At 39.9% G+C, this 18,426-nt stretch overlaps 1 protein-coding gene across 30 annotated transcripts in view; it reads right to left on the bottom strand.

Moving 5' to 3' along the window:
- Positions 1–18,426, bottom strand: part of NXPE3 (neurexophilin and PC-esterase domain family member 3) — a 72,605-nt gene that overhangs the window by 23,895 nt on the left and 30,284 nt on the right. For 22 of the 30 annotated variants that reach the window (XM_054480315.2, XM_054480313.2, XM_063661571.1 and 19 more), the window contains 2 exons: positions 11,604–11,810; positions 407–7,147 (listed from right to left, as the gene is read on the bottom strand). In XM_054480315.2, coding sequence (XP_054336290.1) covers positions 6,597–7,147; positions 11,604–11,810 — 758 coding nt within the window. In that variant the 3' untranslated portion in view covers positions 407–6,596. The remainder of the gene's footprint in view (positions 1–406; positions 7,148–11,603; positions 11,811–18,426) is intronic. The other 8 variants (XM_063661579.1, XM_063661578.1, XM_063661575.1 and 5 more) reach the window with 1 other exon arrangement.

Raw genomic sequence — 18,426 nt, 5'->3', positions numbered from 1 at the left:
CTTGGTGGGAAAGTACACCTATAAACCCACACATCAAATCTCCTGGGAGACTTCTGCCTCGGGATATCATAGTTCCAGGTCACTGACAGAAGATAAAGTGTTACATTAGATTTATGATACTTCATCACCCATTCTATCGATCTCCTCCATTAGTATCTCAGTCCTTCCTGGGCCTTTAAAGCAAACAGACATGATTCTTGCTATTACTAAACTACAAAAACATCCCAGATTTTCTTTCTCCAAAAAACTATCCCCCAATATTTTGCCCCAAAGCAAGTATGGCTACTCAAAACACAAGAGAGTGACTCCAAAGTTAAGAATCTGACTATGGGAATAGGAAAGAAAAAGAAAAAAAAACCTTACCATTTAAGATATTTTAATAAAATATCAAATAATAAAAATATACCTTTGTGTTTGAAGAGTCAAGTCACACAAATACGTAAGAGCAAATCAATTGTTTCCAGCTATAATCAGCGATAATAACCCAAGTACGTGACAGCATGAGAAAGACGATCAGTTTCCTTTTGAGGTTACATGATAAGCAGCAGCTAAGCAGCCTTTTTCTCTAAGAACTCGCCGTCTGACCTCGTGGCAAGAGGAGGCCAGCCCCTCTCACTGGCGCCCTTTATAGCGTTCGCTTTCAGTTCTCCACTCAAGTGAGGACGGGGGCGGGGGAAGCTAAGAGCCTGTTTTCTAAAATACAGAATACGGTCATCCTCTCTTTCGAACCGGGTTGCGTGGGCACTGAGGAGGGCCAGAGGAGGCAGGGAGGGGGCAGCGAGGCCTAGATTTGTGGATTTTTTTTCTGCACACTGGAAATTCCCAGACCAAAAAGGTACCGACCCGAGTCCCGGACATTCCCCTCGAGGGCCGGCTCCAAGACCTGGACTGGAGCCGCAGGGAGGAATCAGAGGCAACATCTACAAACAAAACTTTTTCCTTAAAGACGTCCTTTTAAAATGTCCTAGTGAATCTCCTGCTGGGCATTAGAGTTGCCTTCTGATTAGATTCACCTCATCTTATTTCGCTTTTTCTGTGTGGCCCCTAAACGTAAGGGTGCAGTAGGCGGGTGGAGGGAGTTACCTTTTACAATACAGCTTTTACAATACGGCAGTCAAAAAGTAGTATCGCAATCATGTGCCTTCACTGACTAATTAAAGGACAAGAAATCTGTGACATAAATAAAGCAATGGTCCTGTAACATGAAGATCACTTTATTTTCAAGGGGTAAGGGGAATGGTAATGGGGTAGATTTAACAGCAAATGAACCACTGCACAAAACTCAAAGGATTTCTCCTATGACATTTAGTTTCACTTCTTTTCCATTTAGGACACTAGCTGCTGTAATCTCGGTACTACTTTAAGTTATCTTCCCCAAGCAGTTACAATCCAGTTGGAATGGGCATTAGATATACACATCATTAGACTCTTAAAACTAAAAGAGGCCCGATGGCCTCTCATTTAACCAGAATATTAAAAAAGAAAATATATGTACACACATATAAATATATTTAAGTTCACACTTCTTTATTTTTTATTTATTTATTTATTGAGACAGCGTTTCACTCTTGTTGCCCAGGCTAGAGTGCAATGGCATGATCTCAGCTCACTGCAACCTCCACCTCCCGGGTTCAAGCGATTCTCCTGCCTCAGCCTCCCGAGTAGCTGGGATGACAGGCATGTGCCACCACGCCCGGCTATTTTTGTATTTTTAGTAGAGACGGGGTTTCACCATATTGGTCAGGCTGGTCTTGAACTCTTGACCTCCGGTGATCCGCCCACCTCGGCCTCCCAAAGTGCTGGGATTACAGGCATGAGCCACCATGCCTGGCCCACATTTTTTTAAAAAGTTAAAATGTAAAAGCACTTTTAAGAGACAAGTTAGACTGAAGTTGGTGGAGTACATTTTGTGTTCTCCTAGCTTCTGTGTCCTTTAAAGTCCTGCCCTCAACCATCCTCTTATCTTCCACCACCTCCATTCCCCTAGGATTCCCAGGTCCCCTTAGCACTCAGCGGCTGTGGTCTCACCTTCAAATGAAAAACAACTTCAAAATTTTATTTATTGCACACTGAGGTGTCAAGAATCCTAAGTACACTAATACTACATTGTAGACATAAACCAGGTAGAATAATGCTTAACACAAGAAAATAAATACACTTGAAGTGGAATTTCTGGCATTAGTGACTAGCTGATGTTAAAAAGCTGAATTTACCCAGAACCCACAGAGATAATGCTGAGCAGTTTTTTAGAAAGTTGGGGAGGCTTATTTCTGTTGTTTCCCTTGGGTGTTTACTTCCCTGTACCTCTCTCAGTCATCACTATTTCCTTGAACAGCGTCCAGTAACAGACTCATTTCTGGCATGTAACACATGAATATATAAAGGCTTACCATATTTATTCTTGTCAAGTACCCTGATTTACCAATCTGCAAACTAAGTTTTCAGATTGATAAATGTGAAACTGGATTCAGTTATTAAACTGGATCAAGTTTCAATGTGAAACTTAGTAATTGAATCCAGGAAGTGTCAGTTGAGTGGTCTTCATTAAAATGATAGTTGTTCAGAATGGCAAAATGAATCATACTGGAACACCAAAGGTCTGTTTTGCATTCGCTGAAGAAAGGTTACTTTTAGTAGGATAATTCTATAAAATGTACTTTGCATAGATAGGCTTTATTATGGGTTCTGTCTGTCACAAATAGAATCAAATCAATCATCTCAGTTCTGGAATATGAGATTCACTACATTAAATTAATACTGTCATTCCAAAATAGAAATTCATATTTTAAACCACTGAAATTGATATAAACCACTGCTTTAATACTGTAAACCTGAATGTCCAACCATAATGACCAACTTATCTAATAATGAAAACTGCAGTAGCAGAACTATTAAGCAGATCTTTATAATTAACTTATGAAGACTATTTAACATAGAAAAATATTTATATGTAAAAAACACAGACCCAAATTACATATTCTCTATAAGTATATGGTTAAAAAACCTGCAAGAAAATATACCTAAATGCTAATGTTCATTGCATTCAGATGACAGAATTATGGATTTTATCCATAGATTTTTCTTCTAGATTTTTAAAAATTTTGACGCCCCTTATATTTATATTGGGAAATATATATTCAAAACAAACTATTATTTGGCTACCATGCTAATATTCACAACCATGTGGCACTAGCCTAAAATAAACTTTTCAGAAGAAACTAAATTATTCTATCTAAATATTCTGGGAAACATTTAAGTGATATTGGAATCTCTATCAAATTGGAATGTCTATCAAAATGTCCACACCAGAGTGAAGAAAGACAAATTAGATGTGGGATGAAAGTTGTTCTCACTGATAAGCGAGAGCTAAATGATGAGAACACATGGACACACAAAGGGGAACAACACACACTGGGGTCGGGTGGAGGGTGGAGGGTGGGAGGAGGGAGAGGATCAGGAAAATTACTAATGGGTACTAGGCTTAACACCCGGGTGATGAAATCATCTGTACAACAAACCCCCATGACATAAGTTTACCTATGAAACAAACTGGCACATGTACCCCTGAACTTAAAAGTTGTTAAAAAAAAGTTTTTTTTTAAGAGAGATGCAAGTGACTCAAGAAGCTGTGTCACCAAATCTTTAAGAGCTATGTCACCAAATCAAAAAATAACAGAAAACCAGACAAGATCATAAGAAATCATTTGCACAATCAAGTGGCACCATTCCAAACCACTGGAGGAGCAATGCCCTATTTCTTTTTAAAATTCTCCTGGGAAAATTACTCCTCAGCCTCCTTTATAAATCCTTGAGGAAATGTCAAGTTCTTTCATGAAAAGAAGAACTCTCGGCTGGGCACAGTGGCTCACACCTGTAATCCCAGCACTTTGGGAAGCTGAGGTGGGCAGATAGCTTGAGCTCAGGAGTTTAAGACCAGCCTGGACAACATGGCAAAACCTAGTCTCTACAAAAAGATACAAAAATTAGCTGGCCATGGTGGTACATACCTGTAGTCCCAGCTACTCAGGAGGCTGAGGTAGAAGGATCCCTTGAGCCCAGGAAGTCAAGGCTGCAGTGAGCCATATCATGCCACTGCACTCCAGCCTGGGCAAAAGAGCAAGACCCTGTCTCAAAAACAAATAAATAAATACAAACCCTTCTTTATGAAAGTCTCACAAGTTTAGCTGAAAAGAGATATGGACTCTCACATACCTTATTTCAAATCTAAACTTGAGTTCCTCATCTATAAAATGGAGCTAATATCACCAATACTATTGGATCATGAACAGAATTAAGCCAGTTATTGGTAAATCCACCAAAATAATAAACAAGCCATGTTTATTCCCTCATTCTATCTTACCTCTTCTCTTAGTGTTTCTCAAAGTGTGGAATACCACCATTGCATCAGAATCACTGAGCATTCGCCACAAAGGTTGGTTCCATAAATCCCAGAGGCATCATGGTCCCAAAGACCTGTTGCCCAGACTGGAGTACAGTGGCACAATCAAGGCTCACTGCAACCTCTGCAACCTTTGCAACCTTCTGCCTCCTGGGCTCAAGCGATCCTCCCACCGCAGCCTCCTAAGTAGCTGGGACTACAGTCAGGTGCCACTACACCCAGATAGTTTTTGTATTTTTTTGTAGAGATGGGGTTTCACCATGGCACCCAGGCTGGTCTTGACCTTCCGGGCTCAAGCAATCCGCCCACCTCAGCCTCCCAAGACTGTAATCCCTGCTGGGATTACAGGTGTAAGCCAACATCCCTGGCCTTAATTCTTTTATTATTTAACAAAAATTTTTTAGAGATAAGATCTCTTGTCTGTTGCCCAGGTGGGAGTGTAGTGGCGCAATCATAACTCACTGTAGCCGCAAACTACTGGGCTCAATCTATCACCCTGCCTTAGACTCCCTAGTAGCTGGGACTGTCGGCCCACACCTGGATAATTTTTTATTTTTTGTAGAGACGAGGTCTTACTATGTTGCCCAGGCTGGTCTCAAACTCCTGGCCTCAAGCAATGCTCCTGCCTGGCCTCCCAAAGTGCTGGGATTACAGGCTTGAGCTACCATACCCTGCCATGACTCTTTAATTCTGCATTTTTGTCAGATACTAGAAGTGATCCTTAGGTACTGTAAAGCGTAAGGACCATTAAAATTAAACTATTTTAATATATTTTATTACCTCATTAGACTCAGAAACAATTAAAAATCTTCTTTCCCCATAAAATACTTTAAAAACTTGAAGGTGTTCCTCAAGGATAGGAAAGTAAGATCTGGGGCCCTCCTATTTTAAATTAAAAATCCAAATTATTTGACCCATTCTTCTAAGGGTATATATTGTTCATACTTCAACCATCTGTCTTCCTCTCTAAAGCCTCCCTAGTTTCTTCATCTGTCTACTTAGGAGCAACTTAAACTAGACTATAGTCTATCACAGCTCAAAAAGAAAAGAGTACTTACTAAATGATCCCAAATTAAACTCATTTAAAATTAATTAGTCAAATAAAATTAATAATTCCATTCTTCTCAGATAGCCAGTAGGAATAGCAGCTTCTTCCAAGCATGAGAGAATGGGTGTGCCTTTTATGCCCAAATCAAGAAATACCAAAAACAAACAAACAAACAAAAAACCTGTCATGAATTTTAGTACTTATTAATTTCTAATTAGATTTTAACTTCTAATTTTGGTAAGTAGTTCTAAATAACAACAACAAAAAACTCCTGAAACTAGTGGAAAAAACTTCCACAGCTTTATAATACAGTAGCATTCTTTACACAAAAGTCAATTCTTAAACCCTCAAATTTCAGAACATAAAAATAAATTTCCATTTACAGATTTCCCCCTTCCAGTTCCAAAAGTAGTTATTCTAGAGTAAGTATTCAACACATAAAATTTAGCTGAATCAAATAAAAAACAATCACCAAATGCAAATATCAATTCCAAAGCACAGATTTTATATATACTGCTTTCATATTTCCCTTTTGCTTCTTTTCTAGATAAAAGCAGGAAAATGTAAATATTCTCACTAAAAAACTCGAACCAAGCACATTGGCCTTTTCATGTAATTCAGAAAAGGTAGATCAAGAGAAACTCCTGAGACACAGCAGTCTTCAGTGCATTCACAAGAGCCTCTGACTATAAGCTTTCTCTAGTTAACCGCCAGAAGATGGACTACTTGTGCTATGCATGCAGATGCACTCAATTTCCTTTACCAGATAAGCTACAAACACTCTACTACCAACCAAACTTGTCCCTTCCATCAGAACATTTTTCATACTCTTTAGCAAAGTAGTCACCCCTCCCAGGAGAAGCTAATTCAAATACACTCATTAGCATCTTTGGTTACAAGAGCAATATAGTGTGTAAATGCTGTTAAGAGTTCTACCATGGCTAAGTCAACATTGGATAAAATCCTATAGATAGATATAAATGTAACCTGCATTTTTTAAGCTCCTTATAAGTCATCATATTAAGTCCAGATCTTTTTGAAATTTTATACTTATTAATGGCAGTCATCTCTCACTGGGGCCACTTTCTGTAACTCAGGTCAATTGAGAAGGTCATTGAATATGATTCCTCCAGTCCCTTCCAAGACAGGCTAGGTCTCCAAGGGGCACACAAAGGACAAGAACATGTCCAGCTGGTTCTTCACAATAATTTCATCTGGATGCAGCTTGTGCGGTAGATAATGGGCCAGGGTCATCTCCCAGGCATCGACGAGATATACTCCAACCCCTGAGAACATCCTCCGAAGGATGGTGTCCAGCTGAAAGTTGTACCAGTCGCTGTTGAAAAGGCTCACCTCAGGTCCCAGCTCTTGGGCGTTGGCCGTCCGGATGACCACCATGGTCTTTGGGCTTCGATCGAGGAGCCGAACCACTGCTCGACGGATGTTCCTGAGCCGCCGAATGTATACTTCCAAAGGGAAGGTGCTGAAGTGAGACCATACAGCTATGGCAACCACTGTGTTCTTCCCTCCCACAATGCCATTCAGCTCATTCGCCACATAATGGAGCTCATTGCTAAAGACGGTCGTGAAGCGGATGGGTGGACCATGGCAGCGGTATTTGAGCAGGATGTTGTGCTTCTGGTCCACTGCAAGGAAGGGACCCACATTCTTGGGACTACCCAAGTTAAACTCCACTAAATCTGAAACAAGGAAAACTCAAGTTCATAAAAACCTTCAAACCAAGCACATATATTTTGATTATACCTTATTAAGTGGCATCAAATAACAAGATTTTTTTAAGTACAACAAAAAGGTACAATATAAATGTAAAGGGAATACCTATTTCACTGAACTCTGCCCCCTTTTGTATCAATGGGCCTTTATTCTAACATGTTTATTATTTAAATTATTACATAAACATAATATTTATTATAAATAACACCATCAGTGATAGACTCTACACTACACCTGTCTATGCCTGAAAAAAAAAATAACCCATTTTTCTCTAATTATTAGGCCAAGAAATGTTGCTATTTGCACTGATCATTGCAATGTTTTTTTATCTATGTCTAAAAAGTTCGGTTTTTTTTACTTTTATTTTAGGTTTAGGAGTGCATGTAAAGGTTTGTTATATAGGAAAATGTGTCACATATTATTTTATCACCCAGGTTTTAAGCCCAGTACCCAATAGTTATCTTTCCTGCTCCTCTCCTTCCTCCCAACTCCCTCATTCAAGTAGACCCCAGTGTCTGTTGTTTCCTTCTGTGTGTTCATAAGTTCTTATCATTTAGCTCCCACTTATAAGTGAGAACATGCAGTATTTGGGTTTCTGTTCCTGTGTTAGTTTGCTAAAGATAATAGCCTCCAGCTCCATCCATGCCCCCACAGAAGACATTATCTCGCTCTTATGGCTGCATAGTATTCCATGGTACATATGTACCACATTTTCTTTATCCAGTCTGTCACTGATGGGCATTTAGGTTGATTCCATGTCTTTGCTATTGTGAACAGCACTGCAATGAACATTTGCTTGCATGTGTCTTTATGGCAGAATGATTTATATTCCTCTGGGTATATACCCAGTAATGGGATTGCTGGGTCGAATGGTAGTTCTGCTTTTAGCTCTTTGAGGAATCACCATACTGCTTTCCACAATGATCGAACTAATTTACACTTCCACCAACAGTGTAAAATTGTTACCTTTTCTCTGCAACCTCGCCAGCATCTGTTGTTTTTTAGCTTTTTAATAATAGCCATTCTGATTGGTGTGAGAACCACAATTTCATTGTGGTTTTGATTTGCATTGCTCTAACGATCAGTGATATTGAGCTTTTTCTTCATATGTTTGTTGGCTGTATGTATGTCTTCTTTTGAGAAGTGTCTGTTTATGATCATTTAATTTATAAAAATCAAACTGGCATTGACATTTTATTCTCCTAACAGGTAAATATTATTTCTCTCAAGACATGGGCTTTAACTTCTGTTTTATGAGCACATATTAGTAACCAAATACTTCTTTTGGGAAATTCCGTCATTTGTAACAACATGGATGAAACTAGAGGACATTATGCTAAGTGAAATAAGCCACACACAGATGTCTTTGATGTCGAAACTCATGCAATATTTGCCTTATACTGACTTATATGTGGAAATTAAAAAAGTTGAAGTAGAGAGTAGAATAGTGGTTACCAGAGGGCTGCTAGAGGGGTAGGTGCAATGGGGAAATGTTAATCAAGGTCTCAGAAGGAAAATGTTTTAGAGATCTATTGCACAACATGGTAACCATAGTAAATAATAATGTATCATACATTTCAAAACTGCTAAAAGAAGAGATTTTAAATGTTTTCACTATAAAAAAGTAAGTATGTGAGGTGATGGATATGTTAATTTACTTGATATACTAATTCCACAATGTATATATATAAAATATCACACTGTACCCCATAAATATACTTATCTGTTGATTAAAAATGAATGTTTTTACAAATAAAATTAAAGCAAGTTCAAATGTAATTTTGAAAAGTGAAAACAAACACCTCTTTTTGCAATAAGCAAAAGAAAGAAGCAATCCTGTTTCTTTTGACTTTCAATTTTACCCTGTAGATGAATAATCATGTTAATGTCCTACAGAAAAACTTCCATCTCTATCATGAGAATAACACAGATAGCATCGCAAGTTAAAAATTCCCTTTTCTCCCTCTAAGTTGTATTTCAAGGTCCAGTTGCCTGGAGACATTCTGAAGATCCCAGGATTCAGTGGGAGTTCTTGTTATTCCTAAAAACTCTGTATAATTCATCACTTAGTACGTGCACCCATGAGGAAAGAAGATGTGTCTCATATCCCTAAATATTCCCTTAAGTGCCTTAAGTAAATGTTGACAATCCAATTCAACTAATATTTCCTAAGCACCTACTTAGTGCCCACTACTATAGGTGCTACCAGCCAGCAATGCTCAGATGGATAAGCCATAGTCCTTGCCCTCAGGGAGCTCACAGTCAATTCTGAAGAAGCAACATCAGAATACAACTGTCCTACAGGGTGGGCAAGGTGGCGTATGCCCATAATCCCAGCACTTTGAGAGGTCAAGGCAGGCAGATCACTTGAGGTCAGAAGTTTGAGAGCAGCCTGGCCAACATGGTGAAACCCCGTCTCTACTGAAAATACAAAAATTAGCCAGGCGTGGTGGCAGGTGCCTGTAATCTCAGCTACTTGGGAGGCTGAGGCAGGAGAATCACATGAACCTGCGAGGCAGAGGTTTTAGTGAGTGGAGATCACACCACTGCCCTCCAGCCTGGGTGACAGAGTGAGAGTCCGTCTCAAAAAAAAATATATATATATATGTGTGTGTATGTGTGTGTGTGTATATATGTATATATATATGTGTGTGTGTATATATGTGTGTGTGTGTGTGTGTGTGTATATATATATATATATAAAATTGTCATATATTCTTCTTAAGGGTTAAAGTAGGTTTCACTTTTTTCTCCTTGCATTTCCAGGCTTCTCTTCTAGATTTTCCTACCTACTACTTAGCATTCAGCCCCATTTTAACTGAATAAAAACCTCAAGCTACCACTTTCTTTTGATTAGATCAAGCACTGACACAGGCTTTATTTTTATCAGGTGAAGATATGTCTGTAAAGTATATGGTGGGAAGTGATGAAAACAGTCAGTGTGATCCTTGCTATCAAAGGAAATACCAAGCTACATCATTAGAATTTAAGAAGCAAGCAACTACAGACACCTAGGAAGGCCCTCACTGGTCAGCATCACATCAAACCTTGTCTAGCATCATGCCATACAAAGTATTTCCCTTCTCCTAATGTACAGCTTATACTTTATCAAACAAACCTTAGTTATATCTGTTTCAATTTAAAAAACAAGCAAAACAAAAAGTGGAATTGACTTTACACTTTTGGGGACAATATCTACTTCCCCTCTCCTTCTAAAAATTGAATTTAAAACTAAGTTGAGGCCAGGTGTGAGCCACCAGCACTTTGGGAGGTTGAGGCGGGCGGACTGCTTGAGCATGAGAATTCGAGACTAGCCTGAGCAACACAGTGAGACCATGTCTCTACAAAAAATACAAAAAAATTAGCCAAGTGCAGTGGCTCAACGCCTGTGGTCCCAAATGCTTGGGAGGCTGAGGTGGGAGGATCGCTTGAGCCCAGGAGGTTGAGGCTGCAGTGAGCCATGATCACACCACTGCACTCCAGCCTGGGTGAGAGAATGAGACCTCGTCTCAACCAATTAATCAATAAAACTAAGTTGACATAATAAATAAAACGGCTGATAAAAACAATCACAAACAACTCACAACAAACCATCAGGCTTTACTTTATTAAAAGCCTTGCCCACACATAGCCATTAAAAACAGTTCCCACAAAACTATTTATCAGCTCTCTAAATTGTAAGCAGGGTCTTTATTTCTGCTCCTTCAGGATCCCTCCTTCCTTACCTCATCCATACCCCTTCCAGAAAGAAAAGAATGCCCTTGTAAAGAAGGAGTGGGCCTCCAACCATTGGGGTTTTGTTCTGAGTCTGGAGAACAGCCCCAGAGCCAAGCCGAGAAATCAAGAAGCTAAGAATGCTGGAACTTACCCAGACTCCCTCAGGAGGAGCCAACTCCATCTCAGAGTCACACCAATGGTAGGCCCAATGGATGACACAGGGATGGCTTTCCTGCAAGGATGCAATATGGACCACCATAGATCTGGCTGCTTCCTTCTACTCAAAGCTACTATAAACTTGGAGTTGGATGAGACAGAACTAGGGGAGAAACAACTGGAAATGCCCACCTCTATTTTACAACCCAGAATATTAGAAGTGAAAGACACCCGTGAAGTGACGTGGTCCAGCTGTCTCATCTCACACATGGAGAAATGAAGCCCTAAAAAGTAAATGACTTGTCCAAAGTCATACAGCTCATCAGTGACATAAACCTCAATGAGAACCCAGTGCTTCCATGAGTACAACACAACACAGCTATTGATCAGAAACTGTCACACATCTCTCCAGGGTTTGGGTACCTCTTCAGTCCTACACAGAAATAAATGTTTCCTCACCTGATAACCTTTCTTCAGGCACCGGAGTGAGTCTGCTTATTTCAAAGCTGATGTGGGAAAGAGTTATGAAACAAAAGGCAAAGTACCAACCTGGAACAAATGTAGTAAGGTATTCAAACCACTGCCTGATTGTTGAGTCACCAAATAAATGCACCACTTTTCTTTGTAAGCACTCTGTAATATTGTCAGGGTCATTAAACTGACGCATCTTAAACTTTCTGGGCCTCCACTGGTCTTTATAATAATACCCAGAAGGAAAAGTTCCTGAGCCTTGAGATAGTTCTAGATTGTTAGTTTCTGCAAAGAAAAAAGAAAAACAAATATTTTAATATTCTCCTCCAACAATAGATGAAAAATGTCCCAAGAAACAATTATGCCCATGTATTTGTTAGCCTGATGGCATGTGGGAAACATTTCCTGCTGTCAGATCTCAAATCCCAGACTTTTCTCCTGATTAAAAAAAGGTTTTCCACAGCCATAAAAAAGAATGAGTTCATGTCCTTTGCAGGGACATGGATGAAGCTGGAAGTCATCATTCTCAGCAAACTAACACAGGAACAGAAAACCAAACACCACATGTTCTCACTCATAAGTAGGAGTTGAACAATGAGAACACATGGACACAGGGAGAGGAACATCACACACCGGGGCCTGTCGGGGGGTTGAGGGGAAGGGGAGGGAGAGCATTAGGACAAACACAAGGCTTAAAACCTAGATGATAGGTTGACAGGTGCAGCAAATTACATGTATACCTATGTAGCAAACCTGCACATTCTGCACATGTATCCCAGAACTTAAAAGTAAAATTAAAAAAAAAAAAAAAAGGTTTTCCTTTGTACAAAAATGGGAAGATCTGAAATGGGCATGAAGGTATCGGTGGACAGAAAGGAAAGGAGGGACTTTCAGCATTCCCTCTGCTTACATTTTTTTTGAGATGGAGTCTCACTCTTTTTGCCCAGGCTGGAGTGCAGCGGCACAGTCTCGTCTCACTGCAACCTCCGCCTCCTGGGTTCAAGTAATTCTCCTGCCTCAGCCTCCCAAGTAACTGGGATTACCAGCACGCACTACCATGCCTGGCTAAGTTTTGCTTTTTTTTTTTTTTTGAGACAGAGTCTCGATCTGTTGCCAGGCTGGAGGGCAGTGGCATGATCTCAGCTCACTGCAACCTCTGCCTCCTGGGTTCAAGCAATTCTCCTGCCTCAGCCTCCCGAGTAGCTGGGACTACAGGCGCGCACCACCACACCCAGCTAATTTTTGTATTTTTAGTAGAGATAGGGTTTCATCATGTTGGCCAAGATGGTCTCAATCTCTTGACCTTGTGATCACCCACCTCGGCCTCCCAAAGTGCTGGAATTACAGGTGTGAGCCACCACGCCCGGCCAATTTTTGCACTTTTAGTAGAGATGGGGTTTCACCACGTTGGCCAGGCTGATCTCGAACTCCTGATCTCAAGTGATCTGCCCGCCTCGACCTCCCAAAGTGCTAGAATTACAGGCGTGAGCCACCATGCCCAGTCTGATTACATGTTTTTATCAAAGCCAAATATAAAGGAAGACAAAACCAAAGGAAATGTGTGGACATAAGCATTTACCCGGCATTCTCCCAGAACAGAACAGTTTCTCACCCACATGCCTGCGAGGCAAGTAACAACTTAGACTATTACTTTACACATACAGAGTAGTATTAGTTCACTGTTTTAGCCCATTAAAAGCAAAGTTAGAATCCATGAATCCCACCTTCAAATTTTAATTTTAATTCCAAAAAAACACCACTTAATATGGAGAACAAACTAATGGCAGACAATCTAACGGATTATTCTCCATAATACAAAAGGTTCAGAAAGTTTTTATACATAATGAACAATGCTAAAAATACATCACCAGTGTGTACCTCCTGGTTGTAACCTAGCTACACATGATAACACAAGCAAAACGACACCTTTCAGAGGGAGAGTCAACATCCTTCTGCCCTAACACCTCCTGTAGAAAATGCCACTGTGGAAACAACACACGTTACATGCTTCAAAACAGACTGTGATGGCTAATATTTCTTGCAAGTTTACTCTGCCTCAGACACTATTCTGAGCAAACGTATTATCTCACATGCTCACAGTAACTCTTGGAAGTAGGTCCTATCACTATCCCTACCTTTCAGAACAGCTAAACAACTTGACCAAGGTCCCAGAGCTGAGCTAGTAAGGAGCAAAGCCAGCATCTGGCCCAAGCAAGTGAGCCCAAAGCCCGTGATCTTAACCACTGTGTGCTAGATCACTTCTCAAAAACAGATGTTTATAGATGTTAGCCATTTCTTTTTTTTTTTCTTGAAGGTATATATTTATTCATTTCTAACAATTATTCAAACCTACAATCTTCAAGAAACCACCAGGTTATATCATTTTCTTACACAACCTTTATCAAAGTCCAGTCATTCTATAGTCACCTATTAAGCCACAATTTGGAATCTAAATGCTTACACAATTCAGAAATTTAAATTTAAGTGACTCCCCTATTTGTGACTACTTTTAGCTTATTTGACTTGACATTATCTGTGTTACTCCAAATTAGTTTGGTTTTATCCTACCAAAGAAGATGCTCTATTTGACAGAGAGTGCATATCTAATCTTTATTTCTTAGGAATCTGCTAATTCTTTGCAGGTGCAGAGCCAAAGTAGAAAAGGAAACTGAACGCTGATTTTAAAAGCTTTATTTGGCAAATGCGATTATCAAAGAAAAATTGTTGGGGGGAGGTGTAGGGTAAATATTTCCTTGGCTTGTTCAAAAATAATTTCTCAACATGTTATCAAGTGTAGCTTTAACATGTTACTGCACCTTGTGCAAAGCTCCCTCATTATATCAGTACATTGAGGCTGCATAGCTAGGGAGCTCCAGAGACGACACCTAGGGCCCACAGAAAACATTTACTAGAATGAGAATTAAAAGTAATTTTGATGTTACAATTTTTTACCACTGTTAATTCGGCACACTCGGTTATTCTGTGTCAAATATGTGTTATAAAGAAAAATATATGTCACACAGGAAACAATTACCATTTCCATTCAAATGTTAATTATATTTACTACCAGAGCTAAGTCAAGGAAAGCAAATCAATTACTAAATCTGACATTAATTCTTTAAACATGCTGCATGCTACATGAGAAAAAAAAAATCATATTTTTTAAATGAAATGCACATACCTATGTTGCCCCCTTATGGTCAACTGGGACAAAAACATTTCCTGACAATTTTAATATGATTTTTAAGCAGTCTGTGGCTGTTTAAATGGTGTTTCTTGGAACTCAGAATGTATTTCATGTAAGATAACTGAGATATGAAAGTCTCCTAAATAGATGATATAACCATATAACCCCTAATGTACTATTCACATGGAATAAAAATAATTAAAACAAAAAAATAAAAATGAGTTATTACTCAACTTTATGGTTATCTTGAAAATTGCTGGTGAAGGAAAAAGTTTAAACAGAGGTGGTTGTAAAAGCAGATATGAAGATTTGGGCAAAACCAGAAGGGATTTTTTTTATTATTTGAAAGTAATGTCCCTGTATCTCTAAAATTTCCTGGCTTCTCTTTAAAGCCATGGTTTGCATTTTCCTCCAAAGGGTGTCATGCCATGTAATCCATTAGCCATAATGAGGGCTGTCTGGGCCAAAGATGGAACAAAGCAAAAGAGAAAAAGGTAGAGAGATAAATTTCCCTAAATCATCCAGAAAGAGCTGGACGAAAAGGACACAACGTGAATTGAGGTGGGGCGGGGCGGGGCAGGGAAGACCGCGAGGTGTGATGTGCAGCAAACCTGTCCCTTAATTTTATGGTATGGAATTGTCTGCAGAATTAAGAACAGTAAAAGGCAGGACAAAGGGGAGTACACAGTTTATAAGGGGGAAAACAAGACAGAAGAAATGGGATCAACCAATTCCCTGCACCAGAGACTGCCATGAGCATAGGAAGCTTGGGATAAGGTCAGTAGGGAGGGATAGCCCTCAGCAGGATGAGGAATGGGGATAGTGTATATTGAGCTGGTTAGGAACACTCTGCCAAGAGCGCTGAGAATATGAGAAGGGCCCAGCTACACAGTAATTGTAATGGCTTGAGTTTGAATTTACTCCTTGAATTCCCCCTATGAAACCCTAGAAATTTAATTTTCTTTCCTATATATTTTAGTCCCCTAAAACCTCTGCATTTTACAGAGGAAAGCTAAGAATGCTATATAGATAGAAATTCTATAAATTCATAGACTATTGAATGGGACCTCAGAGAGTAGCTAGTCCAGATATCTTTTTTTTTTTTTTTTTGAGATGGAGTCTCACTCTGTCGCCCAGACTGGAGTGCAGTGGTGCAATCTCGGCTCACTGCAACCTCCGCCTCCCGGGTTCATGCCATTCTCCTGCCTCAGCCTCCAGAGTAGCTGGGACTACAGGCGCCCGCCACCACACCCGGCTAATTTTTTGTATTTTTAGTAGAGATAGGGTTTCACCGTGTTAGCCAGAATGGTCTCATCTCCTGACCTCGTAACCCACCCGCCTCGGCCTCCCAAAAGTCCTGGGACTACAGGCATGAGCCACCGCGCCCAGCCGTCCAAATATCTTTTAAAGATGAAGAAAGCAAGTCACAGAGTGACTTGACAAAGTTTCTCAATAAGTGTAGAGGTAGGTAGTGGTAGAGGTGGTACCATTTACAAAGAAATACATTTTGCTGATGTATTGAGGAGCTTCCTTCCCTCAAATGCTATCAGTTAGTAGTTTTATATGCAGAACATGAGCCCTTTGATTTTTCCGGTTAACTAAATTAAAGATATTCTATATCAAATTACTTTTTCCAGTAATTGGAAAGTAGTTGTCTTTAAAATAGCTTTGTCCCTTTGACATCTGCATCCAGATAGTTAAATTTTTAAAAAATAAAATAGCTTTGTCCCACTTGTTATAACATTTATCTGCCATTTTCTAGAAATCAACATCAGATGAGGTCTCATCCACAAAATGACTAGTTTCGTTTTTACTGCATAACATGAAACACTATCATTCACTTCATCATTTGTATACTAGAAGGTTGATAAATTTCACTACTGCAGGCCAGGTACAGGGGTGGCTCACACCTGTAATCCCAATACTTTAGGAGGCCAAGGCAGGCGGATCACTTGAGGTCAGGAGTTTTGAGACCAGCCTGGCCAACATGCAAAACCACATCTTTACTAAAAATACAAAAATTAGCCAGGCATGGTGGCACTGTGCCTGTAATCGTAGCTACTTGGGAAGCTGAGGCAGGAGAATTGCCTCAGGCCATATCTCCTAAACATGGTTAAGGGGCAGTAGGGAAAATGCTAGATGAAGAGTCATGGGACCTACTCTAAGTCTGACTCCACATTTCCAACTCTTGAGACTTCAGAAATCATTTAAACTTTCATCTTATTCCCTAACTATACCCTCAGAGTCTAGCCTAACAGAGAAGGACTCAAAATGATGACACAGTAACTGAAATCTCTGGACTTTGGTCACATCATCCATAAAATGGGTCAACTACTAGTTATTTTGAAGGGTTACTGTGAAAATTCAATACTGTAATAGTGTGAATAGTAAAGTGCATGCTAGGGTCCTGGAAACATCCTATATGTTCTAAATGTTCAATAACTTGATCTAGATGGCAGTTATTTTATTAGTTTTCTATTGCTGTGTAACACAATCGCCACAAACTTAGTGGCTTAAAAACAAGGGACATTTATTAACCCACAGATCTGCAAGTCAGGAGTTCGAGACATAGCATAACTGTGTTCTCTCCTCAGAGTCTCACAAGTTGAATCAGGATGTTATCAGGGCTGTGTTCTCTGGAGAAAAGCCTTCAAAAAGGACATTCAAGGCCGGGCGCGTGGCTCACGCATGTAATCCCAGCACTTTGGGAGGGCAAGGCGGGTAGATCGCTTGAGCTCAGGAGTTCGAGACCAGCCTGGCCAACATGGTGAAACCCCGTCTCTACTAAAAATAGAAAAATTAGCCGGGTGTGATGGCACACGCCTGTAATCCCAGGTACTTGGGAGGCTGAGGCACGAGAATCGCTTGAACACAGGAGGCAGAGGTTTGCAGTGAGCCAGGATCGTATCACTGCACTCCAGCCTGGGCAAAAGAGCAAGACTCTGTCTCAAAAACAAACAAACAAAAAAAACAAACAAAAAAAAGTTCATTCAAGTTGCTGCCAGAATTCAGTCACTTGTGGTTGTAAGACTGAGTTTCCCACTTCCTTGAAGGTTATCAGCCAGGAGATGCTCTCCAGCTACTAGAAGTTGCCTATATTCCTAGCCATGTGGCCCCCTTCATCTTTAAAACCAGCAACAAAGAATCTCCCTCACATGGAATCCTTCTTACACTTTGCATCTCTTTCTTCAGGAAGAACATGGCCCCTGTTAAGGGCTTATCTGATCTAAGGTCAGGTCTACCTAGGATAATGCCACTCTCTTAAAGTCAACTTTGTCATATAACATACTCAAATCATAGGAATGATATACCATCATATTTACATGTCCCTGCTACACTTAAGGGGAAGGAGATTATGTAAGAGCATAGATCACTGGAAGTCATCTTAGTATTCAACCTACCATAGCTACAAAGATACACACAAATGTAAAACTTCATTGTTCTTATCTACACTGTTGCTATTAGATCGAGTCTTATCCTAAACTCTCAGTAAGTTCCCCCAAAAAATATAACCTCAAGTTGTTGATGAGGTCAGAATCTGTCAAGGTCCCTGAGCCACTTAGCCGTGATAATCCGGGGACTACATTACAGGTACTAATGAAAACTCAGCAGTAATTCTGGCACTGGGAAAACCTGACATAAACCAGATGCTTGCTCTTAATAAGGTAGTCAACTAGAATTAAAAACTGTTTTTCCTTGCTTTTGACTGGAATT

This window comes from Pongo pygmaeus, chromosome 2 (assembly GCF_028885625.2).
Source record: "Pongo pygmaeus isolate AG05252 chromosome 2, NHGRI_mPonPyg2-v2.0_pri, whole genome shotgun sequence".
NCBI classification, from domain to species: domain Eukaryota; kingdom Metazoa; phylum Chordata; class Mammalia; order Primates; family Hominidae; genus Pongo; species Pongo pygmaeus.
The sequence above is the reverse complement of the archived record's forward strand: the minus strand, read 5'-3'. Positions and strand labels throughout refer to the sequence as shown.